Source organism: Neopsephotus bourkii, unplaced genomic scaffold (genome assembly GCF_033783945.1).
Source record: "Neopsephotus bourkii isolate Nb327-2 ecotype Australia unplaced genomic scaffold, CSIRO-AGI_Nbou_v1 NB_1655, whole genome shotgun sequence".
NCBI lineage: Eukaryota > Metazoa > Chordata > Aves > Psittaciformes > Psittacidae > Neopsephotus > Neopsephotus bourkii.
Window position 1 is genome coordinate 5,635,417 of NW_026902129.1, and position 15,384 is coordinate 5,650,800.

Consider the following 15,384-nt stretch of genomic DNA (forward strand, 5'->3'; position numbering starts at 1 on the left):
CAGTACTGAGTCCTTTGAGAGAGTTACCTCAGATGTTCAGCTTAAAAAGTGTTTTCTTACAACTTATATGTTAAGATCTCCAAGTACTGCTTTTCATCTGCTGTGTTTCTCAAGTCATGCTTAATTTTGTAGACTCACAATTATTTCGGTAGGGACCAGCTTAATGATGAGTCACATCCTGGGTGTCAGTGGTTGTGTGAATTGAGTATATCTGGAGTTGTCTTCTTGGCATTAAGTTGTTTTTCCTTAAAAAGAATTCCAAGTGGATGAAACAGCTTTAAAGATGTCCCCCTTGTTCTTGTACCACTCTTAACATCAAAAAGTTTGTGTCATGGATGTGAAATGAGGAGGTTGTCTTAGTAAGAGGTTGTCAGTGTGTTGCAGGTGGATACTGATGTCATGTGGAGTACTTTTCAACTAGGATTTTCTAACTCGCTGGGAGCAGAATTGGATTGAGGTACAAGGTGGCTGCATTAGTGCTTCTGATATACTTCCCATGCTGTCCAACAGGGTCTGTCTGTGCATCAGGAGGAGAACAGGCTATGTGTCCCACTTGGATGGGCATGCCAGGAAGATGTGCACAGGCAGTCCCAGCAGCTTCCAGGTTGATACAGTCTTCCTGTTGTGCAGAGCTGGAAGAAAGAGTGTGGAATATTTGGTCTTGGAAGTTCTGCATATGCTTTACGAATGCATAAACTTGCTGTAAATGGACTACTTAGGTGCTAGCATTATAAACTAATAAAACCTTCTGATTACTGTGTTTTTCAAGATGATCTCCATGTAAAGTGGTTGTTGGAACCAACAGTGAGAGGCCTAGGTGAAAGATGTATGCTATGCAGCATGCAAGCTTGAAGTGCTCTTTCATTTTTCACAGAGACCCTTGAGTTTCCCTTACTTGCTGGAGGAGAACTTTCAGTAAGAAAAAGGCAAGAAAATGTAATGGCTGGAAAATTATAGAGAGCTGTTGAGCTTGTCTATATAAGGAACTTGCTATCTTATTGTAAGAGCTGTAGGTTTTCCAGTAGAAGACTACTACAGACTCACTGTTGATGTTTTTTACAACACTGCAGTTCATACGTGCTGCAGACATGACAGGGGAAGTTGAAGTTAGAAAGGTCTTTACTGTCGGGTGCTGAGGCACTGGCACAGGTTGCCCAGAGAAGCTGTAAATGTTCCATCCCTGTCAGTGTTCAAGGCTGGGTTGGACAGAGTCTTTGGTGACATGGTCTAGTGTGAGGCATCCCTGCCCATTTCAGGGGGTTGGAACCGGATGATCCTAAGGTTCTTTCCAACCCAAACCATTCTGTGATTCTATGAAATTACTTGGTAATAAAACTTTCCTGAGCTGATGTGCTCTGCTTTAGTGCTATAACTTTAATGTAACCTCTTAATCTTTGTTAAAAATTAAAGTGTAGCCTTTAATGTAACAACAGATGTGGAATATTGTCAGATTTAAACCCTTGTTGCATTATCCAGCGTGAGTAGTTATGTGAGGTTAGATGAGGGAACAGTTCTGGTACAGCTGCTGGGAAAACCACTGGTTTAGGAAATAATGTGTATTCCAGTGGATACTTTTCTGACAGTTTTCTTTTTACCTGCAGAACCTCTGATGCCTCAACAGCGAGCTGCTCCGTATTGCTACCTCACCTCTTCTTATAAATGGTACAGGTCAAAATGAAATACATTTTATTTACATATTTTTAATACACCAAACAGTTATTCTATTGCAGTCTGTTTAATATAACATTTTTCAAATCCCTCTTCATCTATGAGTCTTGAAAAAAATAAATGAAGACTACTACAAAAAACAGAGAAATGCTAATTCTATTTGGCACTTCAGGAAACTGATATAGAGTAATACGTAAATTTCTGCCAGAGTTGGGATCTCTTGTATTTTATCCTCAAGATTGCCCTACCTTCTTTGCCAGTTATATCCTGGACTTGTAAAATGAAGTGTGACCAACAGGTTGAGGGAGATGATTCTCCACCTCTATTCTGCTCTCATGAGACTGCGCTTTGGAGTACTGCATCCAGCTCTGGGGCCTCCAGCACAAGAAAGTCAAGGACTGGTTAGAGCAGGTCCGAGAAGGGCCACAGAAATGATCAGAAGGATGGAATTACTCTCCTGTGAATAAAGGCAGAGAGAGTTGAGGTTGTTGAGTCTGGAGAAGAGAAGGTTTCAGGGAGACCTTATTGAGCCCTTTCAGCACTTGAAGGGGGCTTACAGGAAAGATAGTTTTTTTACCAGGACATGTGGTAAGAGGACAAGGGGAAATGGCTTTAAACTGACAGAGGGAATATTTAGATGAGGTACTAGAAAAGCATTCTTCACTCTGAGGGTGGTGAGACACTAGCACAGGTTGCCCAGACAAGCTGTGGCTGCCCCATCCCTGGCAGTGTTCAAGGCCAGGTTGCACGGGGCTTGGAGCACACTGGGCTGGTGAAAGGTGTCCATGCCTATGGCAGGGGGTTGGAACTAGACAAGCTTTAAGGTCTTTTCCAACCCAAACCATTCTGTGATTCTTGAATAAACCGTACTTTGTGAAATTCTTCCAAAAACTCAGGAAAAAATTATGTTATCTCCTTTTCTTCCCCTTTTGATCTGATTTGGAGGCAATATGGTTCACTGATAGCTTGGTATAGCAGGTATGAGGCATTGCTTGACATCAGTACTAAGAATAAAGAATCAAATATATTTTCTGAGGTCTTTGTAATAGTTATGCACTAAATTCACGTATTAGTTCAATACTGTTGACTTGTGTTTTTCTTTAAATTATAAGTATGTGCACTTCATATAAAATGCTCCATGTCTTTGAGTTTCATTAGATTTCCTCTAGTTAATGTTGCTGTATGTCTCAAACTTAGTGTTACTGTGGAGGAGAACTGGAAACTATTCACACACAGGATGATGAGGATCATGATGATTGAAAGCTTATGCAATGTGAACAGCTTCTCACTCTGGTAATGCACTGATCTTTGGAGACACGTACATGTTTCTCTTCTCCCATTTTCATGGAGATACCGGTGGCTTTGCTAATGGGACCAGATGTATTTGATTCATTAATACAAGGTAGACAAAAGTTAATTTTCAATATTTAAAGCAGGAGCTACAAAAACGTGGGTTTAGAGATGCTGTTTCAGCTGTAGCTGAACTTAAAACCTTCTTGTTTGTGTTTTCATTTTGCATCTGGTGTCACTTGGCTTGCTCTGTGTGTTTAAGGTTGGACAATCTTAATGTGGATTAAAGTTCAGAAGGAAGGCTGCTGATGTGACCTTAGTTCACCCTGGTTTGCTCTGTAATTTACACTTGATTTCGTATGTAAATTCGCAAGCTCCTCTAGTCTCACAGCAGTGGAGACTGTCATCTGGAAGTTTTATCTAAAGTTTCAGAGGACAAAATTGAGGGGGAAAAGAAGGTTCTATGAAATAGTATTTGTTTTGTTGGCTGCTAGTCTTTCCTTCTTGCTCTTCATGGTGGTAATGTCATGGGTGAATGTTCTGCTTGCTTTTGGGTCACCAAAGGAGAGACCTTTACTGTACAATTGAACATGTGTTTTAAAAAATCCTGTGTTTTCTGAAGAAAACAAACTGTTTTCTTACTGTGCTTTTTTCAGAGACAGTACTGGAAAAGTTTTGTTGTTTCTGATAGTGTGCCTTTTGCTAGAGTGCCATCACTAGTAGGAGTAGTATAAAATCAAACTGTATGTGCTTAAGTAATTAAATTGATTTTGTTAGGTTCTAATGCAGGCTTAGCTTTAAAACTTAATGGTGCATGCTAAATCAGCACGAAGCAGGATTTAAGTGTGGCTGTTAGGCATGTGTGTCAATTTGAACTTCTACAGAATTAAGTTGAACTGTTTCACTTGTGTACCAGGCACAGGTGCTGTCATCGGAGGTCAAAATGGATTAAAAATGTCCTGAAAATTATGCTGAATTTATATGGAACTCACTTTTTGTGAGGTATAGATTTTTTGCTATAGGAGTTAGGGCTGTAATAGTTCATTTGAATCAGAAAAATCATGTATGAATCCCTTTCAGGAGTTCAATGAGAAAGTTCTCATTCTTTTTCTTGATCTCTGTGCAAGCAAGTGTGCTTTGTCAATGTTACGAAACATGTAAGAGCTGTACTGCTAACAATGTTTGAAGCATTTATATCACAGTAGGAGTCTGGATTGCTAGCAGATACGTCTGTGCACTTAATGTAGACCTTAAAAAGAAGACAAGAAAAAAGCTATCACCCCTAGGAGTCTTCAAGGCCAAGTTGGACAGGGCTTTGAGCAACCTGGTCTAGTGGAAGGTGTCCCTGCCCATGGCAGGGGCTGGAACTGGATGAGCTTTAAGGTCGCTGCTAATCTAAACCATTCTATGGAATGAATGTAATGGCAACAAGTCCTAGAATTTGTAGACTGTTTTTACTATATGATAGTTGCAGTCCTCATGACTTCTGAATGAAGCATGAAGGTGACTGCAGGAGGAAGCTCTTCAGTGCCTAAGCCATGCTCTTGTGGTATATTTGAACATCTGAAAATGTCAGACTGTTTGCAAGACGAATCGGTGTGACTGTAATCTTTATTTATGAGTTGAAGTGGCAAACTGCATTGCCTTGATCAGCTGAGCTCTTGCAAAAGTAACAAGATGGAAGATGCTGTAAAATTAGCAAGCTGTTGGGAAGAGATTCCAGCCAGAATTGTTTTATGCTTGTAAATGTTAGTACTAGTAAGAACAATCACCTTCCACAGAGCATGGGAAAACTTTCGAAACCTCATTACAGGTGGATAGAAACATTATTACAGGTGTAAATTCCTGTTTGTGTCTAACAGGTGGATGTGAAACTGCATGTTGTGATACACTATGTGGTGTTATAATGGAACGGCATTTGTGTCAGGGTTCAGAGGCTTGCCTGCAGGTTCTGGCAGAGATCATGCTGTGTCTGAAGTGGACTGTAAGACCATACCAAGATTGTCTTGGTGGAGATCAGTAGGATCACGGTGTTTTAGCTCATTAAGGTGGATTTAGTTAAAGTTTTAATGACTATTAAGATATTTAGGTAAACAATTGCATGTAAGAATTGTCCTTGCAGGATCAATATGGTTTCTAAACTGGCCCAAAGTATTTCAGAGTTTCCAGAGTCTTCTGTATTTGTTCTTGCTAAATTGCATTTCATGTGACTTGCCACTGCTGCCTTCTCTTTTTCTCTTTCTCTTTTCATTTCCTAAAAACCCAAGGTGTATTCTTCTGTTTTCTGCTTGGCAGTGTTGAGTATCTAGAATTACATTTTCATGGCTTGTCCTCCCTTGTTTTCCTTTTCTGCCTTTTCCTGTCTGATTCAAGAAATGCATCTTCACGTGATTGTCCTTCAGGGGTTATGTGTATTTTTTTAATGCAGGTTTTATCAATATAGGATATTTATATATGATTTATTATTCCAGATAGTGGGAATACTCAAGGCCTTTTGTCTCGTGTAAACCTTTCCTCCTCCTCCTCTTTAATGTGCTCACGTCTTGACTTGATTTTTTTTTCTGCACAGTGTTACTCTTTTCATAGTCTGCAGCCTTCCTTTTTCCAAGTTGTTAGAGCTGAGCATAATCAGTATTTTAAGAAGCTATCAAGCTCAATTAAAAAACACCGGAGGGTTTGCAACCTCTTTGTAGCACAGGAAAACCTGAGACCTCAGGTTAGAAAGGATATTTCAGCTTAGGAGTAAGTGTACAAGCTTTGATGTAAGGATTACTTAAACAGCAAAAAAATGAACTCCCTTTGAGGTGTGTAAACAAAACCTGAAGTTTTGCCTATATAGGAGTGTGAAGGGTATAGTCCCTGATACTGTTTGCAAAGTTGATGTTGATGCAGTAAAATACCATGAAACTTTTCTTGTTGGCAGGGATGTTAACTTTGACTAAAGTTTACTTAAGCTACAAGTGCAGAAGGAAGAGTTTGCATGTACAGATACATCAGCAAACATCGTGTAGTCTAGACGCAGCCTCTGTTTTTTAGGCAGTATGTATATGGTGGGGTTTTTAGAGCTGTATTAGCTATTGCGTTACTGTAGTAAGGTCTTTGTCAAGAATTGCAGGTACCATTTCCTGAAGGAAGACAAGAGTAAAGCTGGAATCAAAAAGTAAAGGAAGAATGCTAAAGAACTAGTGAAAGAATAGGCAAAGAGAAATGGAAAAGCAGCACATCCAAATTTGCTTGGTGCTGTTCTGAGAAATAGTAATTAATCTTTTGGGAAAACCCTTGTAATTGGGCATCCAAAATTAAAACCATGTCAGTTAAAAAGGCTTTTGGTGATCAAGACTGTGCATAATTTAAATAAATAAGAAAGGTGTAAACACAGCATTTCCAAGTTACTTCCATGTCTTTTGTTTAAATTTGAAAATAAAGGTAAATTTGGGTGTCTTTCTAGCTATGAAGAACACATCCAGGCTTTTGTTTTATTTTTTCAGCTGGCAGTTAAGTCATTGGCACATGAAGTAACGTAGGAGCATAATTCTTGTAGCGCTTCATGTGTTTCAGCTCTGATCAGTGGTATCAAGAGGAGGGAGTAGAGGAAGAACACTGAAGCCCAGGATGGAGGCATTGTCAGGGAGGTGAAGTAGCAACTCCTCAAACTTTTATGCCAAATTTACAAAACTGGATATTGACCTACTGGCAAATCAAGCATGCTTGCCTCTACTCCAAGCTACTTCTACATGCTGTGCAGGATGCTTTTACCACCTAAAGACAACTTTTAGAAAGGAGGAGTGTATGTGTGCATACATATGCCTTCTCAGAATGAAATTAACTCTGTTGAAAATAAGATGAACTAAAGCTTTTCACACTACATGTAACTCAGTATTCTGTAATAACACAGAGGAACTGAACATTGTAATTTGCATAATTTGTCTCTTAAATATCTTTGATGTTGCAAGGGAGAAAAGATTCCAGTGCTTCTCTTCTTGTACTGGTATGATTTCTGGAATAACTGATTTTTGCCATAGGTGTGGTTTGATTTTTGCTATGGACAGATTCTCCATATGTTCATTAATTACACATTCGTAGCATGTTAAGTGCTAAGGACATTACACTTGCTTCTAGTCTTGCTTTAGGGATTGGGTCACTTCACATGCATAAGCTGTCTGCCTAGTTTATAGTCTGTATATTTACTGACCTAAAATACTTCTGGACAGAAGTGTCAGTGCTATAAAATATTTCATGCAGGATGATGGCTCAACTAAGCTGTTACATTACTGTTTTGAGCTCATAATGGTAACTTCAACTGAAGTCAAGTAAACACTATGCAGATACATGGGTATAAAAAGTGTATTTGAAATCATGAATTGTGAGTACAAGTGATTACAGGGACAAAATAGAATTGCTTCTTGTCTTTTTCCATTCCATCTAATGGAGGTTGTATCCTTTAGGATTCAAGAGATGTTTTTTAACTTGGTGCAAAGACATTTTTAAATGTGTCCCCCCCCTACCCACTGCAGTGCTTATATAGGATTAATCATGTAAATTGTATCTTACAGGAGGGAGGTATATTCTCAGCTCTGTACTTTGCATTTACATGCCTTTTGAGAAGGTGTGTTTGCATGTTCAAGATGAATCTCAGGCCTGGTTTGTAGGATGGATCATTTCACATATGTGAAACTGTCTGTGTTTGGTAAGAGGATATATGAATGATAAATTGACTTCTTTGGTTACCAGAGGGGTTTGGTTTATTTGTGATAAGTTTTGTATCCAGCCTAACACTGAAAACAATTGATGTGCCTTTGGATATTTACCAAATATCCAAAATTTATGTGAGCTAGGGTATAAAATGGCATCCAGTATCTTGATTTAAAATAGCGTAAGAACAAGCAAGCAGATTGCATTAGAACAAAGGTAATGTTTAATGGGCTTCTGTTTTAGTTGAAAATACCTGTGTGCTGGTGTTGTATGGCACTGGTTTGATGAGTATTGCATATCTTGGGTAAATAACCTTGGCTCACTCTGGAGGTAGCAGAAACTTTGAGGGAGTAAAACTGTTTGGGACACTTATTGAATGTTGCTGCTTACTGAACACAGGAGCTTCCATTGAATTTCTGGATCAGACTTGCTGAAATGGAGCAAAAAGAGAGTAGGATAGAATAAGTTAGAGGAGTCAAGCTGCAAAAAGAGGGAGGAAGGAGCCTGGCAAGAGGAATCTCATTTCTTATTTTTAGTGTGTAGCTGTATTAAACTTACTCCTTTTCTTTGTCTTTTGAAGTCAAAGGTTAAATGTTTATTGTGCTGTGTCCTTGTCAGTCCAGAGGGCTGATATTATCCTTGTAGTGGCCTTCTAGGTGAACATGGTCACTGCACCAGGTTTTACAAAAGATGTCAAACTGGAGCCAGTGTCCAAATGAACTTGTACTGTACTTCTGTTACTGGGAAACTTGCATTCAGTTTTAGAAAACTGATTTGAAGCAGCATACAGAGGTGAAATTCTGACTTTAATACACACTTGTAAACTTTGGAAACCTTGAAACACCAAAGGTCTTTGAACTTCTTTTTAATGACACTCACTCCACGATAGTTTATTAGTGAAGCTTGCTTCTGTTCCCTAAAGTGTTTGGTTGTAGCGTGATTAAATCTGGTCACCTTAGCTCATGCTGTTAGGTGTGACAATCATGTTCTACTCTTTGAAATCAGACAAAGGATCGAACACTTGGAAATTACTAAGTCTTGGCCCTGTTCCTCTCTACTATGTCATCAGAAAAATGCTGTCAAGGCTCTTTAGTGAGCTGGAAAACCTTGCCCTTGACCTCTAAGGTCTTACTGGGGCAAGAAGCTGACAACTTCATATTCCATCTGTAACTATTGAAATAAGCTATCTTGGAATCTGTGATTTGGAAATAAGTGGTTGTGGGAGAAGAACAGGTAATGCATAGGTCTTGGATCTGTGAAGCTGAATGTTATATTGTATAAGGACATAAAAATGGTAGTTACTGTAGCAAATGGATTTGGATGCTGTAAATCCAGTGGCTTTTATTATATTTTCTAGATGAAAATAGGGTTCACTTTTTCACATTTTCTTAATAGGCCTCATTCAGCATACACATAGTTTTTCTCAGATGGGGTATCTAAAAGAAATAGTGCTTATTATTAGATGATCAGTAAAAACAAACCCACTGTTTTCGGATGCGATGTGTTTCCTTGCCTATGACATGTGTCATGTTATGTTCCCCCTAGTAATGCAAAGGAGGGAATAGAATATCTCTTTGTCCGTCAAGGCTGTTGTTCTAAGTTTTGGCATAAATTGTCCTTTGGACAATGTTTTTTTTTTCGGAAATGACAGTTTTGGTTGACAGTGTTTTAACTGCAGTGCTTGAATGCAGCGCTGCAAGATAAGATGGTGTTGAACACTGCCATACAGCTGCATCAAGTTGTATGTGTATCAGCTGGAAACGACAGGGGTGGGTTTTTTTCATGTAAATACAGCTAGTCCTGAAGATATAATGAAGTCTGTTCTCTGGTTCAAGAGCTGTCATGAAGCAGGTCACCAGCAAGCTTGATCTGTTTGGGCCAGAAAGCACAGTGATGGTCAGATCAAGACTGATGTGTGCGTGGTCCTGCCAACAGCGTTTGGAAGGTGAGAGATTTCACTGATGTAAAGGTTATGACTTAATGATGTTGAGGTTCTGAGGTTTTAATTTACCTGCAGGAATTCATAGTTCTTGGGAGGGTGCCTTGCTCTTGGCAGTTGCACGCAGGCCCAGTAGTGGACATCTAAACTCTCTCTTCTCCCTCTCTATAAAGGTAGTAATTGGGATGTTGGGTAGAGAGATGCAGTGTAACTACTGTGGACCAGATTTGACCCCTCTCTCTGCACATCTAACACCATCATTTACTTTAACCACTAAGTACAAATGCTTGCTTTTGTAGTTAAAGTATTCTTATGTAGTGAAACTTTACTTCTGTTAGGGTAATATATTAATAATTACCTATATTTTTCTTCCTGCACATGACTGAAACTGAGAAACAAAAATATAATAGTTTATAGCATTATTCAGCTATTGCTTCATTTCCCAACTGTGTTAACTAGTAACTAACTGGAAGAAGTAAATTATTTGAGTCTAGAAAGTTAGTGACGTGCTCCTATCATTCTGTATTCATGTGTTTAATTGTGAAATTCAAATTGGAAGCCAGCTAAGCAATAGTGAGGTAATGTTGTTAAATGGAGTGGAATTTATTGCTTAACGAATACTTGTGTGTAATGGGCTGCATGAGAAAATTAAAATCAAAATGAAGTTCATTCCGATAGCGTTGTTTTTGATGGCTACATCCTGACTTAAATACAGAAGGTTAATTTAGGGTGAGGGATTGAAAAGTTAGTACAGTGAGTGAGGAACACCTTGAGTTTACAAGATTCTGGGAAAAGGTGGTATTTGTAGATGTGCCAGGGTACATAAGAACTAGGAGCTGCTTAATTAGAGAAGAAAGTTAAACATTTCCATTGTCATAGAGGAGGAAACTCCACATCTGCTGCGCAGCTGGTGACCATGGGCTTGCAATGGAAAGGTGGCTGCTTCTTGCCAGCACCTGGAGAGGTGTCTTGAGTAAGAGCCCTGGGGACTGCCTGGGAAGGGACCTTGGCCTATTTGTGAGCTGTTGCAATGGTTATGCTCTGCTAGCTAGCTAGCAAGGAGTTAGCTTTTTGTTATAAACTTTTATACAGCACTGAAGTATTTTGTATTAGTTAATGCCAAAGTATTTTTACTAAAATTTATTCTGGCTCTAGGCTGCTTGATGCTTGGAGATTAATAGGAGAGTAATGGTCAGGAACACCTTCCACTAGATCAGGTTGCTCAAAAGCCCTGTTTAACTAGCCTTGAACACTGCCAGGGGTGGGGCATCCATAACTGCTTTGATCTGTAACTATGTTTTCTCTTGCTGCTGTGGAGAATTGAAATAGTACCTGATTTGAGCAACCAAAAAGTTTCTTCTCCTGGACTGTAGGCATCAAATTAATTTTCTAGCTATGTGTTACAGTGCTGACTTAGAATCATAGTCCAAGATCATGGGTGTGATGTGCAGAGTATTTCCTATAGTAAGAGGTGAATGGCCGCTGTGGACCTTTGTTCTTTCTGTCTTTTGTTGCTCAGTTGTGAAAGTCCATCATTATTAGTACTGTAGCAGGTTTGATGTCCAGAATAAGGAAGTTAAATAGAAACAAGGTCTGATCTGTATTACAGTGCAGCGTGATCGTGCGTTATTCCCATTTACCTTAAATAACCGATTTGTTTAAGTACTGAAACAGAATGGCAAGGTTGAATTTTAAGTGTATGTTTTGTAAGGAATATATTGAATTCTGGTATGTATTAATAAGATATATGACTGAATTTGTGGTTTTTTCCACCTAGTTTTATAAATAATTGTTGGTTATTTAAAAATGAAAAATAGCTACAGAAGCAGTTTATGCCTGATTGAAATGAGATGGTACTTGTTGCTCAGCTTGACATAAAAAGACCTCAGTGTTTTTGTACTTCGAGCCTTAGATTTAAATGCTTATGAGTGATGGATAGTAAAGGGCTATCAGAAATTGTAACTTCCGTGTTACTGCAGTAAGACAGGCTTTGACTAAAAAAACTGAAGAAATATCTTGATCTGATCTTAGCAGGTCTTTTTAGGGTCAAGGAAAAAAAGCTGAAGGGAAGTCTTATAATAAATTGGATAGGGGCCAGAGAGGGTATAACAGAATACTTGATCTTTAAAACAGTGAGAAACCTGGAGTGGAACATGCAGTAGCTTAAAAGTGGCTGTGAAAAGGCACCTATGGCATGCTGTAGATCCTGAAGGAATATCTTTATTTTCCACTGCTCAAAGGTCAACAACAAATAATGGGATTTGTCAGGTCTTGGCCTATACTGTCCTTGAAATTAAGGAAGGGTTTATATGGGCCTTTGTCAGCAGCTGTATTCTTGTCTATACAAGCATTGCAAAAAGTCATGCTTCACTGTATTTGGAGTATTTCAGTGAAAGGGCTCTAGGTTACAGAATGGTTTGTCTAGGAAGGACCTGTAAATATAATCTGGTCCAACCTCCCTGCTTCAGACAGGGACATCTTCCACTAGACCAGATTGCTCAAAGCCCCATCCATCCTGATCTTGAGCACTTCCAGAGGTAGGGCAGCCGCAACTTGTGTGGGTAACCTGGTCCAGTGTCTCTTACCCTTATTGTAAAATAGGTCGTCTTATATCCAGTCCAAATCTACCCTCTTTCAATTTAAAACCATTGCCCCTTGTAACTACAGTCCCTGGTGAAAAGTCTTTCTTCATCTTTTTTGTAAGCTCCCTTTAGTGAAAGGCTGCAGTAAGACTAAGTTGATCCTGACTTACTACAACTCTCTTATTTGTGGGTTAATTTCTTAAGTCATGTTACCTCCTTTGTCATTTTTGGGTACCTTCTTTATTTTGTTGCTACGGTGGATGAGACATGTTAAAATTGTGAAGTATTTTTAAGGACTGGTGTAAAAATGGATCTTCTCTGCTTTATGTTCTCAGTCATCCTTGCCAGGTGACTGTTTTCCTATGCTGTCATTTCACAAGGCTGATGAGCTGATAACCATCTTTTCACTACCTCCCAAACTGTGTCCTTAAGCACTTATGGGAGCAGTGCATCTTCTTAATTTCGTACTCTTTCATTCACCATTCACTCAATCTTAATTTTGTATACTCCATTAGTTGTTCCTTCTTCCCACCAGTAGTGGCTGCATCTTTTCTTGGTGGTAAGATGACACCGAAGGTACTGGTGTTTATTTACTTAGGAAAGAAATTGGTACAATCAGATAGCAAAAGTTCCTGTGCCCAACATACCTTGGAATTTCAGGTTGTCTGTAATAGCATCTCAAGTCTGGAAGAGTTATTGATGACTGAAGAAAAATAGTTATTTTAGTGTCATCGACTTAATCTTGGATATCCAGCAGGATGCTTGTTAAATGGTGAGTTACCATGGAACTCGGAGTTGTTTGGAAATACTGGAGTTTCCCTGCTGTATAGGGAGGAAGTGTTTCTTGGTAGAATAGTGTCTGCTGCTTGGAAAAGTTTTTACTGTTCTATTTTCTTACTAGCCTTATGATTTTCTTTTCAGCAACACTGACCTAAGTACCTCCAGGCTTTGGACTGATCCTTGCGCTAATAGTCACATTTTGTAGTGAATTGCCGAATTGCAAAGTCAGGTTGCCTGATTCTGCTATTTCAGATCTCTTCATGTGTTTTTTTTCCTCATCTGTATAAATGAAAATGTTTAAATGAAACAGTTATTTTTGTGATCTTTTTCTCTAGTGTGACTGGTTTTGGTCTGTCATTTGGTATAATGTGTGTATTTTCTTTTCCTTTTGCAGATTATCGTCCTGGAAAACATCACTCTTTGTATGTAAAGAATATCTGAGTTACTACAACTCAGTTTAGAATGTTACTTGACTTGTGATTCTGATGGAGGAATAACCAGATCTCAGGCAGCTGCACTGGAAGACTTTACAGGAAATACAAAATGTCATCGAATAGGAGTCAGAACCCGCATGGACTTAAACAGATTGGTCTTGACCAGATATGGGATGACCTAAGAGCTGGAATTCAACAGGTTTACACCAGACAAAGTATGGCAAAATCCAGATACATGGAACTCTACACGTATCCTAATGCCTAAGCCAATTAGTACTTTCACTGTTAGTAGATTAGAGATAGCTTTTTACTTTTCTAAACTCAGAATTGCTTCATAAGTATTTAACTTAATGGCTTAGAAGAATATGTTTTTATTTTGAAGATTAGACTTTTCTATTTAATCTTACGGGCAAATAAGCTGGAACATTCTGTTGTCTGGAAAACTGTCATTGTAATTATGGCTACCTCTGAATTTCAGGTTTGTTGCTATTACCTTTAACAGAGCTGATGTTTGAAGTGATTTTATTAATAGGTCTAATTTTGAGTCCATAAAGCACCAAAATAAACCAGAAATTATTTTCCTTATTATGTTAGTCCCTGGCATTATGCTACAGGTCTTACTGATAATAACCTGGGCATTTTTTCTCTTGGCATCCTTAAGGTAGTACTTTACTCTTGAGTTGGTTTTATAATTTTCCATCTGAAGTGAAAATGTACCTGGTGGATTTCTCTCTTATTTCTAGTTTGCATCAGAAAGATATTGAACTTTTCCAGCATCTCCCCATTCTAGGAGTTGTTATAATAGGCTAAAAGGGGGTTCTGTTCACCCTTTTATGTGCGTGCTGAAGTACTGTTTGTAAGGTTGTAGGAACTTGTTCCTGTCAGTTAGTGCATAAGTATCTTTTATAATGATTTGGTGGGCTGTGCCCCTTGCTATGTTACAGCTTCAGTGTTTGACTTCAGGACTTTGGAAAGTGAGAAATCCTTCTTTTAAGTTCCACCTGTAAAGTGGCACGCTGTCTTGTGTTCCTTCTATTGCTTAGTACAGTGAACACTGCTTAAGAAGATGGTAGTACAACAGTGTGTACAGACATAGGATAGAAGAAACGATGACTGAATACCTTTCCTATCGTACTTCAGTTGTTGTTTTTTCTTTATTAATTTTTAGATTATTTTTTTAATAAAGGTTACTGTTCTGATATATAACTTATTGTCTAATGCTGTTGTTGGCACTGATTTGGAATTACATACCAAATTTTAGTCTGAATTTTTTTGAAAGGACAAAGAGGAGCTTTAAGGCTATAGAACAACTAATTCTGTAGCTCTCTGGACTTACCAAGGAGATAGCAAAGTTTGTAATCTCATCTGTGCCTGCAGAATCCATGCTCTTTGGGGTGTGAAAACCCCTAAGCAGTGTGCTGAGTGTTCCTGGGATGCTTAGTAATGGGAAGATGAAATAATTTGGTTTTTTAAGACTTAAAATGACTGATGTCTTGCAGTGCTAGGTTCAGCATTGTTCTTGATTGAATGAAACAAGTCTGCAAAAGTTCAGAGTCTAATAGAAATCTGACATGAAGTAGAAGCTCTGAGAGGTTTTATTTTCCTTCTGGGTGCCTTTAATATATTCTTGTTTGAGGCCTGTCAAGCAGGGCAACTGAAGACTTAAGTACTTCATTATAATGCTAATGTTAAAACACTTGGGTATGGTGTTTTTCCTCCTTCTGATGTTGTCAAATATTCTTGGAATGAAGCTGTAAAAGAGATATGTTTTCTATTCATTACTCATTTCCTTTGTGTTGCTCCCTCAAGGAGTTGTTTGGTCCAAAACCAAGGCTGTTTTTTTCTTGCTTTCATAAGTGAATTAATTCAGTAGATAAATTTGGTGGTTGAGTTTCATTTGTAGATTAGTAGTTTGATAACTCAGAATATTTGACACTGGTTAGGCTAAGTGTTTTTAGTCTACTGTGAAGATAATGGTGCACTTTGCATCCTATACCAA

General features: G+C 38.5%; 1 protein-coding gene across 2 annotated transcripts in view; it reads left to right on the forward strand.

The window, feature by feature from the left end:
• CUL1 (cullin 1) overlaps positions 1–15,384 on the forward strand; it is a 50,299-nt gene that overhangs the window by 2,625 nt on the left and 32,290 nt on the right. The window contains exons 1-2 of one of the 2 annotated variants that reach the window (XM_061374936.1): positions 6,460–6,590; positions 13,346–13,634. In XM_061374936.1, coding sequence (XP_061230920.1) covers positions 13,495–13,634 — 140 coding nt within the window. In that variant the 5' untranslated portion in view covers positions 6,460–6,590; positions 13,346–13,494. Of the gene's footprint in view, positions 1–6,459; positions 6,591–13,345; positions 13,635–15,384 lie in introns of those variants that run through there. The other variant, XM_061374935.1, reaches the window with a different exon arrangement.